The following is a 20988-nucleotide window of genomic DNA, read 5'->3' on the forward strand; positions in this document are numbered from 1 at the left end:
GTGTGGGATGGGTAAAGGTGACCGCGGGAAAGTTCTGCATCCAATCACTGTAATGACACGAACAGATAAATCAGACCCCCCCCAGGAGAAAACACCCCAGACTTCTCCTTCTCCTTGTCTGAATGAATTACACACAAATGAACTCTTTATAGATCATCCGCTCTTTTAATCAGCTGCCGGACGCCGGAGCTCAGCACCTCCTGCCCTCCTCCTGCCCTCCTCCTGCCCTCCTCCTGCCCTCCTCCTGCCCCCTCCATCCCCCTCCATCCCCCGGGGACCGTCCGTTATCCACAAAAAGCCATTTCAGAAAAACATTTCCTACTGTTCTTCTCCTCCAGCGCTGGGAGATGTTTGATTTAGATGAAGCCACGGGACTAATGGCTAGTGAATAGCCAGAAGGTCTCCAGCTACACAGGCGTGCGTACGCACTCACTCACACACACATGAAACTCTCTCACTCCAAAGGTGTGTGTGTCGTCGTCCTCTCCCCCCGGTGTCCACCAGGTGTGTCACGTCACACCTCGGACTCGCTCACCCGTCAGTGACCCTGCCTTCCTCGCCAGGGTGTTTGCGTTTCCTGCCCCTTTGCCCTTTGTGTCTGGTTGCCTGGCAACGGCTCCGGGTGTGTGAACCCTGCAGTGGAAGCTGGTGGACAGCACCTTCAGCCCGGGGCGGAGGTCAGGTGTCCAGGTGACCTTGGAGGGGGGAGAACTTTGAGTGCGAAGGCGGGTTTACCGCGCTCCCGAGAGAGAGCGCTGTCAGCCAGTGTAAAACAAACCGTCCGTTGTCATGACATCGTCGGCGTGGTCGCCGAGCAGCCGCCCGGGAACCAAGGGATGTTTCATGCCCGTTGTTCAATTTGTGTCACCATGGCAACGGCAAACTACAGTGGCTGTGGTTCGTGTTTTGTGACGCAGAAGTGACCGACCGCTGTCGGCGGTGGTTTGGGGCGCCGCTCTGTCCACATCTAATGCACCTTCTTTGTTTGCTCCGTCCGTGGCAGACACACACACACACACATATATATATATATATATATACACACACACACACATGTCTGGCTGCTTCACAATCCCAGCGGGCTGTGCAGCAGGCCGAGCGTTCCGCGACACATGTCCACATCACTGTGACGCCTCTTGGTTCTGCACAGAACCGACGTGCATGCAAACCTCACATGCACAGATGGCGGCTGTGAGCGAGGCCGATGCCGTTCTGACGCCCCAAAGAGGAGGGGAGGGACACGACGCCATGCGGGTCTTTGGATGATGTCCCATCTCTGTGCCATGTGGGTATCGGTTCTCCACACTTAGCTTCTGGGGCATCGCCGCCAAGCGTCAGCACCCGTGGCAGGGGGTCACCTCAGGTCGCAGGGGGTCACCTCAGGTCGCAGGGGGTCACCTCAGGTCGCAGGGGGTCACCTCAGGTCGCAGGCACAGACAGACGAGCGTCTTTCCAAAGGAGTCCGGCTGTCATTCACCCGCTCTGATAATCCCATCTCATCCTCATCCCGTCCACAAGATCCTGGGTCATACACGCTCTGGGGTTTTCATGTTTTGCCGTGTGTGTGTGTGTGTGTGTCATAGGAGCGTGACGGAATGCGTTCCATCCTGGAGTCGTACGACAGCGAGCTGGCGCCCACTGAATACACACCCCAGCTGAGCAAGCGGCTGCGGGAGGCGGAGGACGTGCTGCAGAAGACACAAAACCAAAACGTCGAGCTGGAGGTGTGTGTGTTTGTGTGTGTTTGTGTGTGTTGTGTGTGTGTGTGTGTGTGTGTGTGTGTGTGTGTGTGTGTGTGTGTGTGTGTGTGTGTGTGTGTGTGTGTGTGTGTGTAATGACATGAAGGCCCTACTGAAGCCTCCTTCCCCTGCAGGCCCAGCTGACCAAGGCCCAGGAGGAGGTGGGGAGCTTGAAGCTGCAGCTGCAGACCGTGAGTCCCTCAACCCCTGTGCACGATGGGTTCTTTCACGTGCACGTGTGTTTAATCCGGATGAAAAAGCCACTCAGGAGGGCCTGAGTTTCCCGCCCCCTGATTGGTGGAACCCTGTGAACCTGCATTTGCGCCTCCGGCCACCAGGGGGAGATGTCAGCCGATGCAGTACGATCCATCTGAAGTGTAAGAAGAAAGATGTGCTCAGCTGAGATCCAGGCACCTCCACCCCTGGTCCACCGGGGTGGACTGGGCGGTGAAACGGTCGGGACTTAATGACTTTATCATTCAAAGCGTCAAATGAGACAAACTCCTGGGTAGGAGGTCCAGTGATCCCCAGGCAGATCTCCACCTGAGCCAGGAGCCCCACAACCCATTTTCCTTTTAGCTCTGCCGTGTGGCACCAACTAGTATAACAGCTACAGAAGAAGAACAGAACTCCTCCAAACATCTGAAGATCAGAAGGTCCGGGCACGAGCGGCGCACTGGAAGCGCACTCGAAGCTCCTCGGCCGTCTCCGAGCCCCTCACCTTCTCCGCCTGCTTTTTATGGCTCCTCGTTGCCGGGGCGACGTCAACGCGGCCGCGGCAATGAGTATTGACGCGTGAAATCCACCTGCCTGGTGCGGCGCTAATTACTGGTCTGTCTCAGCGAGGCTGTGAGCCAGATCAGCCCAGGAGATGGGAGGGCAGATGTGAAGCAGAGGAGCAGAACCAACAAAAATGCAGATCTTGCCAACGCTACGCAATGCGTCTTCATCTGGAGATGATGTTCTCCTCCGCCCTCCCACAGGTGGAGCTCCAGCTGGAGTCCCTGAAGAAGAGCCGGATGTCCTCCTCCTCTGCCGACGGCAGCTCCTCGGCCTCCAAAGAGGAGCTGGACATCCTGAGGTAGCTCACACATGCTGGGGCAGCAACTCACAACTCACTTTACAAACGCTGTGTAACATCACACACACACACACACACACACCAATCCTTGCTCCCCCCACTTTTGGAACCCCCTGTTCTTCACCCAAAGTATTTGTAAACAAGTCAGCCTGTGTGTGTGTGTGTGTGTGTGTGTGTGTGTCCACCTTCCAGACAGAAGATTGAGGAACTGGAGGCGGAGCGTCAGCGTCTGGAGGAGCAGAACAACATTCTGGAGATGCGGCTGGAGAGACACAACCTGCAGGTGAGGGCCCAGACCTCCAGACTTTATTTTTATTTGATTTTCTTATTTCGGGTGGAAGGATTTGCGCGTCCGGCTCAAAGGAACCAATTTAATAACCCCGAGGGCGCCGCCATGATGCCGCAGACGGACTCAGACCACTGCTTTGGTGCATCTCGCAGCTTTTCCATCAGAATTGGACCTGGGTGTGATACCGGCACACTCAGGTGGAAAAGTTGTTAAACCTGTGGTTTATTTAACCTCACACGCACACACACACACACACACACGCACACACACACACACAGCCTAATTGTTTTAAGGGATTAGAGAAGATGGGGTGGTAGCCGGGAGAGATATGGTCAAAATAAATGGAGGCCTTTGCTCGTGTCTGCTGGGAAACCAAACGGGACGAGGTGAAATGAATCCTGGTGGCAGCATAACTGCACGCACACTCACACACACACACACACACTCACACACCACACAGGAGATTGTGCATCTAATCCTGCTACTTTTATCTCTAAAAGTTAGTTGTCTAACTCTGCGGCTTCTGTCCAGTCCCTTCTTTCTCTTTAAATTGGTGTGTTTCCCCCCCGTTCTCCAAACCAGGACCAGAAGTCGGCTCTAATGAAGCACGATGTGCTTCCATTTAGTTGTGAGTTGAATGGGATCTTGGGGTTCTCAAGCATGACCAACACTTTTAAGGCAATTGGCAAGCCTGTGTGTGCGTGTGCGTGTGTGTGTGCGCGGTCAGTGTATCAGGTCTTATGACTCCTCCACGGTCAAATGCTCACCGTGAGACCTCGGCTTGCCGAATGAAGGAAGCGGATCAGGCTCCTGCTCCTCCAGTTCTTCCTCTCAACGTTCACATCTTCCGAGGAGTTGATGCTGAGGGAAAGGCAGAACATCAGCAGCAGAAAATCTCCATCATGTTTTTAGATCCGGCACGTCCACCGGTGCCTCACACCGCCGTCCTGGAAAACCTGGAACATGAATCTAAGACATGAAATCCCTCCGTCTCTTGTGGAGAGTCAGAGGCTCTCTGGACCCCAGGAGGGACCTCCCCTGCTGAAGAAGGTTCTGGAGACTTCAAGATGAAGAGGATGGATAGATGATTCCATTGAGAAGTCCTACACATCCACTGCATCTCCTTCCATCGGACCTCCAGGGGAGGAATCATCTGGGCAGCTGTACAACATTCAAAGAGGACAGGAATGACAGTGCAAATATTATAAAGGGCTGAACAAACAAGGAGAAGGTAGAGAAGATCGTTCCTTCCAGCCACGGAGAAGGCCAGTCCTGCAAGTTGTGATGGAGACACTTCCAGTAGGGTTACTTCTGTGTCGCTGAACCGAACCCAGGTGTCTGAAGACTCCTTCCACATGGAGCAGGTCTGGTCCACGCTTCAAGCAGAACTCCAATAAGTCTCCAATAAGCACTTCGAGCCTGTTGAGGAAACATCTCAGGAAGCTGGACGGATCCCAGCTCACTACAGGCGGCCTCCTCCCTCCACAGGTCGGGTGTTCGGTCGGACGATCGATCGATGGCGATACCGGCTACACGCTAATAGCCGACGCGACGACCAATGAGAGCCCAGGGACTGTGGAGAAGATCTGAGGTTCCTGCCGTGCACGGCCGAGGAACACGAGCGCAGAGGAAGCTGTCGAGATGGCAGCTTGCGACCGTGACCGTGAGGCGCGAGGGTGGATCCCAGGAAAGGTGCCACTACATACCGGCTGGCTTCTGCCACGCCGCTCCAGGCGCGGAACTTCCCGAGCCACGCGGCGGCGTCTGGCACGGAACGCCGCCGTGTTGTGCAACACTGTGATCTGTCAGCGGTCCAGATTGAGATAATTGTGACTCTTGCAGGCGATTGCATCAACGCCGCCGGGCTCTCTGTTGTCAGGCCGGCGCCCGTGCCGTCGCTCCCGCCGAGATAAATTGACACGTCTTATTTTTCCTCCCCGGAGAAGGCGACGGCTGCCCTGGCAACGGCGGCCGGCGTTTGATTGTGCGCTCCTGGTGCGTGGGTCCCGGAGCATGAATGTTTAAAGCACCATAACCGTCCTGCTAATGAAGCAGTCCTTCTCAGATGAATATCAATGAAGTTCTCGGCGGTTCCTCTGCGCCAGGCGCCCTCCGGTTCTCCCCCGCCCGACCGCAGCCTCCGCTCGGACAAATGTTCCGGTAGCCCACGAAGTCGTGAACACGCGAAGACCTCCGGAACGCCTCTGGACTCCCGACAGACACTCGAAGTCAGGGAGGCCCGGGTGAAGGGCCGAGTCCGGATGGGGCCCGTCCTCCATCGCTCTGGCAGAAAGTATCACGCGTGCTCCTTCAGAGAACGGCCTCCCACTTTCTGGAGTTTCCTTCAGAGTCCTCACTCTTCAACAAGCCAAAATGGCGGCGCGGGGCTTAGAACCTCCTCCGCCTCGCTGCTAGAAGGTTCCTGCTTGGATTCCCTTCCTGGTGTCCATGTTCTCCCCCAGTTCCTCACACACATGCAGGACGTTTGCTGATGTGTGAGTGTGTGTCCGGTGTGTGAAGGAGAGGGTGAATGATTGTGTGCTGTTCCTGCTGCCGGTAGAGCCGGTGGAAGGCCTGCTCCCTCCATACACTGCACATTCTCATGTGTGCACACACACTCTTGGCCAGCTGTCTCAGGGAAAATATACTGCTCACACACTCTGGGATTTACCCGTGGCTCCACAATAAGTGGTCATAAAAAGGGTATGTTGGTTTATAGAGGCCTTTGATTTGCCCTGCCCCCCCCCCCCCACCTGGGGCAGTTCTTTGTTTTGTTGCGTGTCGGGAGCAGCGTCGGGCCTGATGGGCTGGAATGACAGCAATTCCATTCTGACGCATGCTTAGCTTAGCTTAGCTTAGCTTAGGAGCGCTGGAGGGAGGTACCGGGCGGCAGGAACCCAGCGCGTCTCCCGTCAGATTTACATCTTATTCCTGGCCCCGCCGTCTCCGCCGTAAATCTCCCCCGCAGATTTACGGCGGGGGGCGTTGCTCTGTCAGGGCCGCCGGCCGGCCGGCCGCAAATCGTTGGGGCATGAACGCACCCCCACCCCCTCGGAGCCCCGGGCACACCGAGCTTTATTTGTCATTACAGAGGGTCTTTTCTGAATGACACCCCGACATCCTGAACGCCCGGAGGAGTGGTTTGCTTTCACCCGCTCCGTCCACGTCTCCTGGATTTTTAATTCAGTTTTAAAACCCCCGAACCCCAGAAACCCCCCCTGACTCCTGCTCTCCCACGTTCTCCAGTTTATTTGGCAACCGTTGATGAGGAGGTGGGGGGGAGGCAGGGAGGGCTGGGGGATCTAATTTTGCAAGCAATCAAGAGCTGTGTGTGTGTGTGTGTGTGTGTGTGTGTGTGTGTGTGTGTGTGTGTGTGTGTGTGTGTGTGTGTGTGTGTGTGTGTGAGTGTGTGTGTGTGTGTGTGTGTGTGCGCGCGCCTCTATTGGCATTAAGCTAAGATGGACTCCTCATTTAGCCTGACCTTGTAGAGCTGGGAGAAAACCAAATAAAAGCTAAAGTAATAATGTTTTAAAGGACGCCTTCTTCTTCTTCTTCTTCTTCTTCATGTCGTCCTCCTCCCTCGGTCTCTCCATCTCCTGCTGATCATTCCTCTCTTTCTCCCACGCTGGATGATAACCGTGGAGCTGGTTTGTGTGCGAGCAGCACACCCGCCTCCTCCGTTCTTGTTTACACACCGTATCAATCAGTTAGCATCTATTTTTGTTTCATTAGCCTCTTCTCGCCTTTGCCAAACAGTTTAGTGGATAAAATCCGATGGTTTGCAGCCGGCGAGCGGGGGCCGGCGAGCGGGGGCCGGCGTCCCCGCGGCGGCTCCGCTCGGCGGCCGGGGCGCAGAGAGGAGCACTCTGGGAAATAAAGTAGGTCGGGAGTATGATTGCTCATAACGCCGCGGCGCCCTCTGAAGGGAGGATTTGGCGGCCGAGATAAAGCGGCCGTCGGAAAGGCGTGAGAAAAATACACAGATTCCTCCTCCGCCGATGTGAATTGTGATTTAGGAGTGCGATGTTAGTGATGTTAGCGTTGTTGCGGCGTGAGCGTGGAGCGTGGAGCGGGCCGGCCAGCTCCCCGAGGTGCTCCTGTCTCACGCTGGTTTTATAATCGCTCTCTGAATGGATGGATTTCATTTCTTTTCCTCTCCATTTTACAGCTCCTCCATCAAGGAAACGTCAGGGGGAACGTTCTCCTCCTTTAGCCCGAACCGGGGGTTCCGGCTCTTTCCTTTACTTTTTTTTCAGCCTGGGCGTCGACGCCCCGCATCTCAGCCAGGTCCGGAACAGCCCATGCTGCCATCCCAGCAGGATTCACTAAGATACACTCTGCTGTGTGGTGGGACACCTGGCAGCAAGAAGGCCCTGGTTGGGCTGTGGGGGTTCCTCAGGGTTCTCCGGGTTCCTCCTGCAGTCCAAACACATGCAGGAGCTTCACCGGAGATCCTCGGTTGTCCAGACATGGAGCGGATGAGAGGGTGAATGGTGGCGTCTCTCTGATGTATGGATGAGCCAATGGCTTCTGTCTCCGGGACGTGTGGACGGTGGTTTGTCTCTACGACGTATGGGTGAGCGAGCGAACGCTACATGTCTGGATGACCTGCAAACGGGGGTACGTGTCTCCAAGCCACCCTGTGATTGACAGGTGGAGGCTCCACCCCCTGGCGCCCTGAGAGCAGGACGAATGAATGATCTAGAGATAATGCGGTCCTGCTCGATGATCTGTTGGTCCTTCTAAGTTCCCCTGTTTTTCTTTTGGATGTTCGAGAGGAGCCGTCCGGAGGTTCTGTCCCCTCGCTGCCTTGGGAGCGTCCCGACCCATCTGTTCCCATGGCAACAGGTCCAGGCGGAGGTCTGACCGTCAGCGGACTCCAGCCCACGATGGCGACGTAACTTCTCCGTCTGACGGCCGTCTTCTCCCCCTCCTAGGGCGACTACGACCCGGTCACCACCCGCGTGCTGCACTTCAGAATGAACCCCACCGCCGTTGCCAAGCAACAGCGGCAGCAGGAGGCGGAGGAGCTGCAGGAGGAGGTGACGCGTCTGAGGGACATCGTCCGCTCGCTGCAGGAGGGCGGCGGCGCCCAGGATGACCTGGGCCTGCACTCCGGCCTGGGCCTGAGCCTGCCCCCCTCCAAGGAGGTCCTGGGTAAGAACCGCACCTTCTGCTGGCCCAGCAGCACCTGCCTGGTCCACCAAGCAGGCCTGAGGCGTGAGCGTTGCCGGAAGAGCCGTCAGCCCTGCATGGGGCTCAGGAGATGTGGTGGTGGGACACACTTGGCAGAACACCTCAGGTTCTCCGTGCAAGAGTTGGACCCTGTGTGTGTGTGTGCAGGTGTGTGTGTGAGGTTCCACGGTGTCGTGGACCTTGGAGCGGAGGTCCCTCGGTTCCGTGAGGATGCGCCTTCAGCCGGGAGGTTTGGCAGTGACGGGGTTAAATATTTAATTGGAGATCAGTCCCAGAAGTCTGAGGGCTAATTTGTTTTCTGAAGACCACGTCGCTCTGCTCTGGCGTCTCCCTCTCTCTCTATCTGCGCTCCTCCTCCTCCTCCTCCTCTTCTCCGTCTTTCCACTCATCCGTCTGTTTTCTTCCTCCGCTCATCCCAGACGATAATTGGTTTTCCTGCCGAACTTTAATCTCCGGCAGATAACGCAGAGTCAAGGTGTGAGATGTCAAAGTGAGGCCGGTATCTGGAGACGGATCAAGTGGTAGGAAGTAGCTGTCAAGAGCAGTGAAGGCGTCGCCAGGCGGATTCTGCTCAGACCCAAAGTCCAGACCAGGTGTCCTTCAGGAGAGTCCCGTTGCTATTGGCTCTTATCAAACGGAGGAGGAGCCAATCCCTGCTGACCCTGACAAAGAGGCGGGGCATAACCTGGACCGCTCGCCCGTCCATCTCACCTAGGTTTGGTCTTCGGTCCACCTGCGGTGTGTGGGACGTGGAAGGGCAGCGGAGAACCAAGCCAGGGGCAACGTGGAGGTCCAAGTGGTTGAAGGAGAACACTGCTCTGCACTCTCCAAAAGAAGACGTCCCTGCAGTATTTGTGGTGGTTTGTTTCTCCTCAAACCCGATTCAGCTTCACATCTCCAGGGTTCTCCATGCAGACCCCTGAGCTGTTTCATCAGGTCCCCTCCTTCTGAGCACAGAAATTCTGCAGGCGAGATGGATTCCTGCTGCTCTCCCTGTGTGTGTGTGTGTGTGTGTGTGTGTGTGTGTGTGTGTGTGTGTGTGTGTGTGTGTGTGTGTGTGTGTGTGTGTGTGTGTGTTGAATGCTTGCCTTGATCAGATGTCTGTACGCTTCATGTGGCGCTGATTCAAAGCTCAGCAAAGCTCTGATGGTTGTGTTTACTTAGAACAAAGTGGAGCTTACAGGTGCGTGCGTGTGTGCACGTGTGTGTGTGTGTTTCAGATTGCACACAACGTGCACAGCACACTTGGCATTCCCCTCACTGCAGGAATCATCCGGTCCTTCCATCAAAAGGTTCCTGTGATGCGTTTGAAAGCAGCCTCCACGCCTGGAGAATGAGGACGTACAGGTCCTGGTGCAGATCTGGACCTGCACGCAGTCGCACGGCAGAATCACATCCTGAACCGCCATTTTTAACCCCCCCCCCGGTCAATCAGGGCGTGTGATGATCCTTGGGGTTCACGGCCACGCCGTCAGCCCGTGAGCACCACGGGAGGGAATTGAACCGTCAGATGTGGCTGGCGCCTCCTCAGAAGGTCCTTGGTTGGATTCCCACAGGAGGTCTTCCTCTGCGGAGCCTCCATATTCTCCTCTTGTCTGCGTTGGGTTCCTTCCACCGTCCAAACCCGTTCAGGAGGTTCACTGAAGACCCTGAGCTGGACGAGGAGGTCAACGCGTCCTTGCATGATGGATCCGACCCGACCCTGAATGCCTCACGAGCCGTGCAAAGAATAAATGAATGACGGATCGTGTCTTCAGGTCAGAATGCTCTCCAAACATCTCCAGATGGAGCAGAGGAGTGGGTGCCGTCGGCCGCGTACGGACGGGTATTGACGGTATTGATTGACAGATGCGATTGGTTGCACCGGATGACCTCCGCGGGTCGATGAGCAGCTCCTCGCCGGGCGACGGCGTCTGGAAGGCAGCCGAGACCAATTAGAGCAGAAGTTTCTCCAAACTTGACAGTGACTGTAAGAGAGCGAGCAGAGAGGATTCCAGCGTCAATACTTAAATACTTTTGACGTTTGTGTGTGTGTGTGTGTGTGTGAGTGTAATCATTTATCTTTGCTAAATGTCAGCCTAGCAGAGCCTTGAAACTGCGTTTTATCGACGCCGACTGACTGACGGCGAGCCGAACGGCGCTCGGGAGGAGGACTTTGTCTACATTCACTGGATTAACGGGTGAAGGTAGAAGCTCAGGGCTCAGGCGTGTGAGGAGGAGGGAGGAGATGTTCCAGGAGTCACCTCAGCAGGTCCAGGGCTCCGGGGACCGGAGAGGGTTCATCATCCGGATTTAGACCTGAGTCGACAATTGACTCACTTCTGACGGGGAACTCGGGCAGACGCCTGGAATCGTACCCGGGACCTCCTTGTTCCCGACTCGGCCTCTGACCGGAGGTCAGGATGCTTCTAGATGGTCGAGTCCATCTGACGTGTCGCTTTCGTTCATGTGGTGGAGCAGCCGAGGCCTCCTGTGCACGGCGGCGGTGAAATCGACGTCCCCGTGGCGACGACTCATTTCTCTCCGGCTCAATGGTCACCAGTACATTTCGTGGCGAGCCGCTTCCTTCCCTGACCGTCGTGTGTGTGTGTGTGTGTGTGTGTGTGTTGCAGATCTGAGGAAGCAGATGGAGAGCTCCGAGCTGAAGAACCAGAGGCTGAAGGAGGTCTTCCAGCACAAAATCCAGGAGTTCCGCACCGTGTGCTACATCCTGACGGGCTACCAGATGGACATCACCACGGAGAACCAGTACCGGCTGAGCTCCATCTACGCCGAGCACATGGACGACTCGCTGCTCTTCAAAAAGGTACCTGCTCCACACACACACCTGCCCCAGGCCACGGGCAACCTAGGAGCTTCTCAGAACCGTGGGCGCAGACAGGGAGGCGGGGAAAAGGGAAGCGGCGCCAACATCGAGGTTCCTGCCGGCGGTGGCGGCGTGCGTGTGTGTGTGAGTGTGTGTATGTGTGTGAGTGTGTGTGAGCGTGTGAGCGGAGCTATCTGCTCTCATAAATGCTGCAGGAAGCAGCGACAGCTTCTTCTGTGCATCTCCAATGCTTCCACACTCCATCACTGGATGGCCTCGCTCTGAGTGTCAGCCCTCGCAGAGACGCTCCACCATCACCGTGTGTGTGTGTGCGCGCGAGTGTGTGTGTGCGAGTGTGTGTGTCTCCTCTGTGCTCCAGATCCCCCTCCTCTTATCACGCTCTTCTTGCCCCCCCGCCCCTGTATTCCTCTCTGATCGGAGTGTGTTTCAGTTGCTAATCAGTGTGTGTCCCTGTGATCGCGGCTCCATCTAGAACCGGCACCGTGGAGAATCCATCCACGGGGCTGGAAGGAGACGCCATTATCTTGGGGGAGTAATTATTCTGATCCAGCGCCAGGCTTCGCGTGGAGCTGTGACTGCCTTGCTCAAGGACTGGCTTGACAGCTAGCAGAGGAGGGGGGGGGGGGGGGGCAATCTGCTCGACGGACACACACCTGCGACCCCGCCAGGGGAGATGAATCTGTCAATTTTTATTAACCTCAAGACTATACACACACACACACACACACACACACACGTGCACGCGCGCTTCGAGTCATAAATAATGCCCTCGGAGTGCATACTGTCACACTCAAATGCACACTCACTCCTCAAGTCCCAACACCCTCCTCTCACACACACACACACACACACACACACACACACACACACACACACACACACTACAAACCATGACACCTCCAGTGTGGGTATTCTGGTTGTTTCCCCGCAGTCTGTGTGTGTGTGAGTGGTATGTTTACACCCGGTGGCCTGTGGGAGCACAGAGGCCAGAAATGGAATACACACACACACACACACACACACGTATACAGAGTAGTTCTCCACGCAGCAGGTGTGGCGTGCACGTGGCGTGCGCGGCTAACGTGTGCGACTAATGTGTGCTAATAGCGCGAGCGGGGCGGTGTTGTGTCCGGGTGGAGAGGAGGGCTTTCAGGCAGGATTGAGGTGTTCTTCAGCAGCAGGTTCCCAGATAATCCCGCTAATATCTCCTCCTCCGTGGAGTGGAAGTGTAAGCCGTTTAACCCGCCGCCGCCGCCGCCGCTTCTTCTCCACGTCGTCCTCTGCTCTCCATCTTTGCTCCGCAGCAAAGACGGGGAGGACCGTGTTTTCAGGGGGGCGCCGGCTCCGAGGACTTCTCTGAAGTTTTCCTCCAACTTGCAAGTGTGGTTTTGGCGGGAGGTTTTGCCGGCGCTCCCGCCGGCGTCCCAACGAGCTGAGCCGCGGCGGGCGGGCGGGCAGGCGGGCGGCGCTCCAGCTGGTTGACTTTCAAAGAGAGAGCCAAGGTCAGGGCTATCTGCCGGCCCGGGGGGCCGACCCCTGAAACAGTCATTTCTAAACAAGTAGTTTTTATCGCTCAGACCTTCTATCTGCACGGCCACCTTGGTCCCAGCGACCTCTGACAGCCAATCAGAGGCCTGGAGAGGAGCCCGTCATGGCGGGGAAGAATAATCCTGCAGATATTTGACGGCATCGCAAGGTTCAGGAGCGTTTGTCAACTTTATGAGCCAATCAATACGTGTGTGCGTGTGTGCGTGTGCGTGTGTGTGTGTGTGTGTGTGTGTGCATAGAAGCATGCATCCATTAATAATGCATTAATGCAATTAATCGTATGTTAAATTGACTATGATGCTGAAGCTGTTTTTCCCAGGGAGAGTGTGTGTGGGTGTGTGTGTGTGTGTGTGTGTGTGTGTGTGTCTGTGTGTGTGTGTGTATTTTTAGCACCCCTCTCAGTGAGATGGCTGATTAGCATCAGTGATTAGGTATTTATGAGGCTGGGTTAATCAGCAGATAAACACCTTGGCCGTGTGGGTGAGGAATCACTCCAGCGCGTTCCTCCCAGAAGTTTCAAGGTGGTGCCGTCTGCAGATCAGGACCTCCTTCCAGGAAGTCATCCATCCACTGGAACGGCCTTTCCTGGTTTCCTGAGGCGTCCCTGCTTCTGTCTCCTCCAATCAGAGCCAATGGATCAATGAGGTCCAACAGAGACCTGGAGATCCTGGAGATCCCGGAGGTCCTGGAGGCAGTGTGATCTCCAGAGCTTCCAGACGCTCTCAGAGCTGCTATCGATCAGCTCATTAAAGAGAGAACACAGCGCCGCGAGCCGTGCTCTCCTAGAACTCGTTGGTGTTCTCTATTGACTCTCTCTTGAAGAAGACGAAATGGATGTTCTCCTCTGCTCCTCCATCAGTTCCTGGAGACCCTGGATAAAAGGAGCAGCTCATTAAACGTCCTCCCAATTAGCTGTCGGCAGCGGCAGAGGCCGGGGGGAGGAGAGGCTTGTTCTTCAGCGTTCGCTTCTTCCCGGGTTCTTCTGGATGAGGTGTGGATGGATCCTTCTGCAGGACAACTCCTGGTGTTATATGTCCTACAGAGCCCTGTCAGGTTGGAGGTCCAGGAGGAACCGGGTTCTCCTGGAGGCTCTGGAGGGTGATTTGACTCGGGGAAGTTCCTGAGGAGAAGATTGTGGGTTGAGAGCCACGCCAAGGTGGCTGCCGGCTGCAGACCCGCAGGTCCAGGTCAGGTGGAGGTCCGGGTCAGGTGGAGATCCGGGTCCAGGTCCTGGTCGGGCGCGAGTCCACCCAGACCTCGGCAGCTTTTCCTTTCTTTCTCCAGCCAGCGGGTTGGACTGGCACCATCAGGAGGACCTGGTGAGTTATCTTCAGCCAGCAGTGCTGCCGGTCCATAATGAGGGTGATAAAGCCTCCATTGATGTTCCAGTAAAGTGACGGTGAAGATAAAGGCTCTTTAAACTCAGACATCTCCAACAAAGCACAATTTATACGGATCAAGTGCAGGAGGTCTGTGGAGACCTGCCGTCTCAACCTGCAGGGTCGCTGTTCCACCGGAGAGGACGGAAACCGTCACAACGAACGCGACAACGAAGCCGTGCTTCGGCCTCTGTCTCGGCCGGTCTGAAGACCAGGGTGCAGCGCTGGTACCTCTGGACCTCCTCGGCGCAGAACTTCTTCACATCGAGCCACCGTCGCCGTTTTTGTCGGTGGTCTCGGAGCAGCGAGACCTTTGACGGAAGGCTGAGGAACATCTCGGGAGCGGCCGATCAAGGATCTTCTTGGATTCCTCCGTCCTCCCCGTTGCCGCAGACAGACAACTGGTGAAGACCAGAAGACCAGCGTGAAGAAGAAACCAGCAGGAACACCAATGTCTTTGGACTGGGACCTTCTGAGAGAGACCTTCCTGGAGGACCAGAGCCAGGACTGTTGACACTGATGTCTCCTGACAGTTTCCTGCCCTGCTTTCCCGTGTGTGTGTGTGTGTGTGTGTGTGTGTGTGTGTGTGTGTGTGCGCGTGCGCGCATGTTGGTGACACTTGGGCGCACTGGGCCATCGGTGTCACTGGCTCCTGCGGTTGAGCTTCAGAACATATGTCTCATGTCACTGTGGTAACATAATACATCAGAAGCACACACACACACACACACAAACACACACACATACACACATAGAGAGCATGAACCTAAAATTGTGGCTCTACCCGGCAGCAGAAGGCCTCTGCACCTCCAAGTCAGAAGCCACATCATTGCTTGTTCTTCAGATGGACCATCTGAAGGAGAGGATCAGGGTACTGTGTACCCTGTGTGTGTGTGTGTGTGTGTGTGTGTGTGTGTGTGTGTGTGTGTGTGTGTGTGTGTGTGTGTGTGTGTGTGTGTGTGTGTGTGTGTGTGTGTGTGTTCAGGCTTGGGGTGTGTGTTCAGGCTCAGAGTGTGTGTTCGGTTTCAGAGTATGTATTCGGGCTTGGTGTGTGTTTGTTAGTTTGGGCTCAGAGTGAGTGTTAGGGCTCAGAGTATGTATTCGGGCTTGGTGTGTGTGTTCAGGCTCGGGATGTGTGTGTGTGTGTGTTAGCAGTGATGGTGGCTATCTGGTGGTACCGTGGGTGGTCGGCGTGGCACCAGGAGAGGCCGGGCCTCAGACACACTGCAGCTTCGTGTTTGTGTTATTTGTTCCAGTTCAGGCTGCAAATAATGAGCATTCAAACGGTCCAGCAGGCACTTTATGAATTAAGGGGAAAAAAACGTCTCTCTTTCATTTTTATCGCAGCGATAAAAAACATAACAACGTTTGTCAATCAGAAACAGGAAACACACGTGGTGTGTGACACCTGAGGTTTCTAACAAACTTTGTTAAAGAATGATTAAACGGCTCCTGGTCGCAGCTCTTAGGAAACGACCCAAACTCTGGAGTGTTTGTTTGCCGTTGGCCTCGCTCCTTGCTCCTCGCTCCACGCTCCCAGTCCACGCTCCTCGCTCCACGCCCCACGCTCCTCGCTCCACGCTCCCAGTCCACGCTCCTCGCCCCACGCTCCACGCTCCACGCTCCACGCTGCCGCCGCCGCCGCTCTGCTCGGCCTGCCTGCACAGCAAAGATCCTGGAGAAGTGTGATGTGTCACTCTGAACTACGGCTGTGAGCTGCAGCAGAACACTGTTTAGCACTGACACCTTGTTATGAACACACACACACACACACACACACACACACTGCATTTCACTGCAAACAGACAGTGTGATGTCACTGACTGACCACAACCTCCAAAGGATGCTGCGCCACCTTTGTTTTCTTTGTCCACACACACACGCACACACACACACATCTCTGTCAGTGGCTGCAGCTCAGCGCAAAGACGCGATAAATACCACACACACACACACACACACGCACGGTTGTGGGGTGACAGAAGTTCAGTTGTCTGAGCAGATGTCCCTCCAATCAGAAGGTTGCTGGTTGGAGCCCCAGATCCTCCAGTCTGCAAGATGAACCCCAAGATGAACAAGATGACCTGGTTACAACCTTGCTATGTGTGTGTGTGTGTGTGTGTGTGTGTGTGTGTGTGTGTGTGTGTGTGAATGAGATGAGTGAATGATTGAATGAGTGAATGCAATCCACAGTAAAGTGCTTTGACACTTCAAGCTGATCACTTCATCCAAGACACACACACACACACACACACACACACACACATCCGTGGCCGTTCATCATAGGTGATGGATAAAAGCGGCGGCAGAGAGGAAGAATGTTTCCTCTCTGCTTTTTTTTTTTCCTTCATTTTCCCGAGTGCTATTGCAATATGACTTAAATTGTTCCGGGGGGTTCTGCTGGTTCAATGCAAAGAAGCGGCGGCGCCACCTGGCAGTGTGGAGGCCTTGGAAGGAGGCTGCTTCTCCACGGCGGCCGGCGGCGGAGAACTAATGACAGCGGGCCGGACGCTCTCCTGCGGGGGAAGATTCACGTTTATTTCACTTTTAACAAGATGTAAACGCCATCCGGGCCGTCCTCCACTACTGTCACCATGGAAACCAGACCTCCTTCTGCCTTCATGGCTCATTACTGATCGTTCTCAGAGCCCTACATCCATCCGTCCACCCGTCCATCATCCATCCATCCATCCATCTCTATCTGTCTGTCTGTCCGTCCGTCCATCTATCTTTCCATCCATCCGTCCGTCCGTCACCCGCCTCTCTTCTGGAGCTCGGTCCAGCTCCTCCTGGAGAACCCCCAGATCTTCCTGGTCTGTCCCGCAGAAAGAGTCCCTCCTGGCTCTTCCCTGAGGCCTCCTTCTTCATGCCATCTCACCAGGGAGCAGGTCCAACGCTGATGGTGGAGATGTAAGAGGCAACATCTCAGCCCATCAGATGTATGGATTAGCAGTCCCCAGTGATTGATGCTCTGCTTGTCAGAGGTCAGAGTGGAGGTTTGCCCCCCCGCTGCAGAACTGTGCCACTCAGCTGGATGAGTGGATGAATGGGTGAGTGGATGAATGGGTGAATGGGTGAGAGAGTGGCGAGGGCGTCGCCCCAGAATGGTAAACAGCGGCTGATTAGAAGATGAATATGGATGCAGGAGATGATTCAGCTCTGGTGGTGGAACCTGGTCTCCTCATGCGCCGCTGCGCTGCGCTAACATGCTAAAATCTGCATTGAGATTGAAAACTATACATCTGCATATTTGGGATTAATGCCCTTCATTTCTGTTCCATCTCACTGATCTGCAGGGACAGTGGTGTGTGTGTGTGTGTGTGTGTGTGTGTGTGTGTGTGTGTGTGTGTGTGTGTGTGTGTGTGTGTGTGTGTCTTGGATGAAGTGATCATCCATACACACACGCACACACACACACACACATAAGCATGGTTGTAACCAGGTCATCTTGATCATCTTGGGGTTCATCTTGCAGACTGGAGGATCTGGGGCTCCAACCAGCAACCTTCTGATTGGAGGGACATCTGCTCAGCCAACTTAACTTCTGTCACCCCACAACTGTGTGTGTGTGTGTGTGTGTGTGTGTGTGTGTGGCATGTCTTTGCACTGAGCTGCAGCTGCTGACAGAGGAGAACAAAAGCCTCCTCATTAGCGGTGGAGAGCATCGATGAAGGTCACCTGACCTGTGACCTGCACGTCACCATCTCCTCACGGAGACATCCGTCACCTCGTGCACGGTGCGACCTCGTCTACCGCGTCCCCGTGATCACCTTCAGCCAGCAGGACGGAGGCAGGATCTTTCGGCGTGTGATGGACCTCTCAGGGGGTTCCTCGTCTCCAAGCCTCCTCCTCGGACAGTGACCGGCTCTATTTATTTATCCGCCTTTGTTTTCCTGAGATGAATGTCTCTCGTCCCTCTGGCCTCCAGGGACGCTGAGGGTCGGTGATTTCCAATAACCAATCGGCAGGGACCAGAGCCATTGACCCTATGACATCATATTAAGGCTGATATTGACACCTTCTGAGCGACACCCCCCCATCATCTGCAAGGCATTGGTCCTCTGATCAATTCAGAGCCGCCATTTATCTGGTGGATGGCGCTCGCCCTCTGCTCTCACTCCTCCCCGACGCCGCATCATGTGATCGGGTGGTCGGACATTCCGCCGCCGCTTCGAGCTGAAGGGAAGTTGGAGTTCCTTGTTGGAAAAGGAGCGTCGGACAGACGAGGCTCATTTACTAGCCGGGCTTTGCAGAACGTCGATTGGCCCGTCGACGTCTGGACTGCGGTTTCATACTGCGCTGACAGACCAGGACCGGGACCAGGACCAGCCTCGGTCCACGACTGGAGCTCCGGTCAGACGGCGTTTAGTTCGGTCAGATCTGATGACATTAGTGTGGCGGTCAGAAGGAGGCAGATTCCTGTTCCAGGCCGGCGTCGTGACGCGAGCGCAGAGGATCCAACCTCTGAGAAGGCAGTGGTGAGAAGAACCGCACCGAGTAACAGTAACCAGCTGCAGGGGGAATGTCCTCCTGCTGACCTTCAGACCGCCGGCTTCATTTGCCTGAACGGCAGCATCATCTAGTAACTTGGAACCTCAGTGTTGGTCTGCATCCAGGAGTGAAAGACCTCTTAGTGCTCTGCACCTCCTGGATGCCTGGCTCTGGACTGGTCACCTTCTCCCTCCCTGCCCAGAAAGATGTGCTGGTCCGTGATCAGACATGTGACCTCTCTTGGCCTCCTCGGCCGTCAGGGCGGCGCCAGGTTTCCCGGTGAATCGGTGCCGGCCGAGGACGCCGGCCTCCGGCAGGCTCCGCTCGCGCTCACCGAAGATTATCGTGGTGTTTTGGAGCAGACCGGTGGTGTCTGGCACTTCAGGCTTGTCAGGACGTAATTCCTTCCAGGGTGTCCAGATTGTTAATGGGCCGAGTGTCCGGGGATTAGTTTGGTGGTCCAATCGTCTCGGGGAAAGATAGCCGGATGCCCGGCGCCCGGCGCCCGGCAGATTGTCTCGACCGGCCTGCTTCCCTCAGCACTCTATCGGGGGAAATACGGATCCGGCTTCAGATTGGACTATCTTTCCTGACGTGACGTTCTGCGGCTCGACGGGCTTTAAGCTCCTCTGCATACTCCTGTTTTTGGCTCAGGAGAATTAAAGTTGAACTCCGCTGGGAAAGGTCTTTGGCGGTAAGCACTTTTGCTGCCTTAGATGAGTCTCTTTCACACCTTTGAGGTTGTCTCCTGAAACTTCCTTCTTCTGTCTTCATTTCTGATGATCCAGCGTCCTCTGGGCGCAGGGGACGATGACGAGCTGCAGCTTTCTCAAGTTCCGGCCAACTCGAGGAGCCAGTAACAAACTGTCATCCAGCTTCTCGTTTGCCGGCGTGGAAGACGCCAGCCTCTCAGTCTTTCTGAAGAGGTCTGGGCCTTCTGGACCATAAAGTTGTCCGAAAGGAGGCCGCGGTCTCTGCGAGATTACACTTTATGGGCAGCAGAACCATTATTGGATGGAAATCATATCTTTTGATGACTTAAAGATCTGCTGTCAGGATGCTTTTTTTCCTCTGCCGAAATGTATTGACAGATGCTAGAAGAGTGATGGGAAGATGGAAAGAGTACTTTGAAGAACTGATGAATGTGGAAAATGAAAGAGAGGCAAGGGTAGAAGAGGTGACTATTATAGACCACAAAGTAGCAAAAATTAGTAAAAGTGAAGTGAGGAAGGCATTGAAGAGGATGAAGAGTGGAAAAGCAGTTGGTCCTGATGATATACCTGTGGAGGTGTGGAAGTGTCTAGGAGAGGCAGCGGTAGATTTTCTGACTAGATTATTCAACAGGATCTTAGAGAGTGAGAAGATGCCTGAAGAATGGAGACAAAGTGTGATGGTGCCTATTTTTAAGAATAAAGGGGATGTGCAGAATTGTGGCAACTACAGAGGGATAAAGTTGATGAGCCATACAATGAAGTTATGGGAAAGAGTAGTGGAAACTAGACTGAGAGCAGAAGTCAGCATTTGTGAACAGCAGTATGGCTTCATGCCTAGGAAGAGTACTACAGATGCAGTATTTGCGTTGAGAATGCTAATAGAAAAGTACAGAGAAGGCCAGAGGGAGTTGCACTGCGTTTTTGTAGACCTAGAAAAAGCATATGACAGGGTGCCAAGAGAGGAGCTCTGGTATTGTATGAGGAAGTCTGGAGTGACAGAGAAGTATGTTGGACTGGTGCAGGACATGTATGCTAGCTGTGAGACACTGGTACGGTGTGCTGTAGGGGTAACAGAGAAGTTCAAGGTGGAGGTGGGACTCCATCAGGGATCAGCACTGAGCCCCTTCTTGTTCGCAATGGTGATGGATAGGCTGACAGATGAGGTTAGACAGGAATCACCATGGACCATGATGTTTGCGGATGACATTGTGATCTGTAGTGAGAGCAGACAACAGGTAGAGGAAAATCTAGAGAGGTGGAGGTATGCTCTGGAAAGGAGAGGAATGAAAGTTAGTCGCAGCAAGACAGAATATATGTGTGTGAATGAGAGGAACTCGGGTGGAGCGGTGAGGCTACAGGGAATGGAGATCAAGAAGCTGGAGGATTTCAGGTACTTAGGGTCAACAGTCCAGAGCAACGGAGAGTGCGGAAAAGAGGTGAAGAGACGGGTCCAAGCAGGTTGGAATGGGTGGAGAAAAGCGTCAGGGGTACTATGTGATAGAAGACTATCGGCCAGAATAAAAGGAAAGGTGTACAAGACAGTGGTGAGACCAGCGATGATGTATGGACTAGAAACTGTTCCAATGACCAAAAGACAGCAGGCAGAACTAGAGGTTGCAGAGATGAAGATGTTGAGGTTCTCTTTGGGAGTGACCAGGATGGATAGGATCAGGAATGAATCTATCAGAGGGACGGCACATGTTCGATGTTTTGGAGAGAAGGTCA

General features: G+C 54.7%; 1 protein-coding gene across 1 annotated transcript in view; it reads left to right on the top strand.

Annotated features, from left to right (window-relative positions):
• The window catches only part of mad1l1 (mitotic arrest deficient 1 like 1), a 33955-nt gene that overhangs the window by 7742 nt on the left and 5225 nt on the right, over positions 1 to 20988 (top strand). The window contains exons 12-17 of the mRNA XM_086157630.1: positions 1584 to 1724; positions 1874 to 1930; positions 2723 to 2820; positions 3013 to 3103; positions 8047 to 8266; positions 10918 to 11111. Coding sequence (XP_086013756.1) covers positions 1584 to 1724; positions 1874 to 1930; positions 2723 to 2820; positions 3013 to 3103; positions 8047 to 8266; positions 10918 to 11111 — 801 coding nt within the window. The remainder of the gene's footprint in view (positions 1 to 1583; positions 1725 to 1873; positions 1931 to 2722; positions 2821 to 3012; positions 3104 to 8046; positions 8267 to 10917; positions 11112 to 20988) is intronic.

This window comes from Fistularia commersonii, chromosome 12, assembly GCF_037954325.1.
Source record: "Fistularia commersonii isolate RoL2024-O1a breed Wild chromosome 12, RoL_Fcom_v1.0, whole genome shotgun sequence".
Classification (NCBI taxonomy): domain Eukaryota; kingdom Metazoa; phylum Chordata; class Actinopteri; order Syngnathiformes; family Fistulariidae; genus Fistularia; species Fistularia commersonii.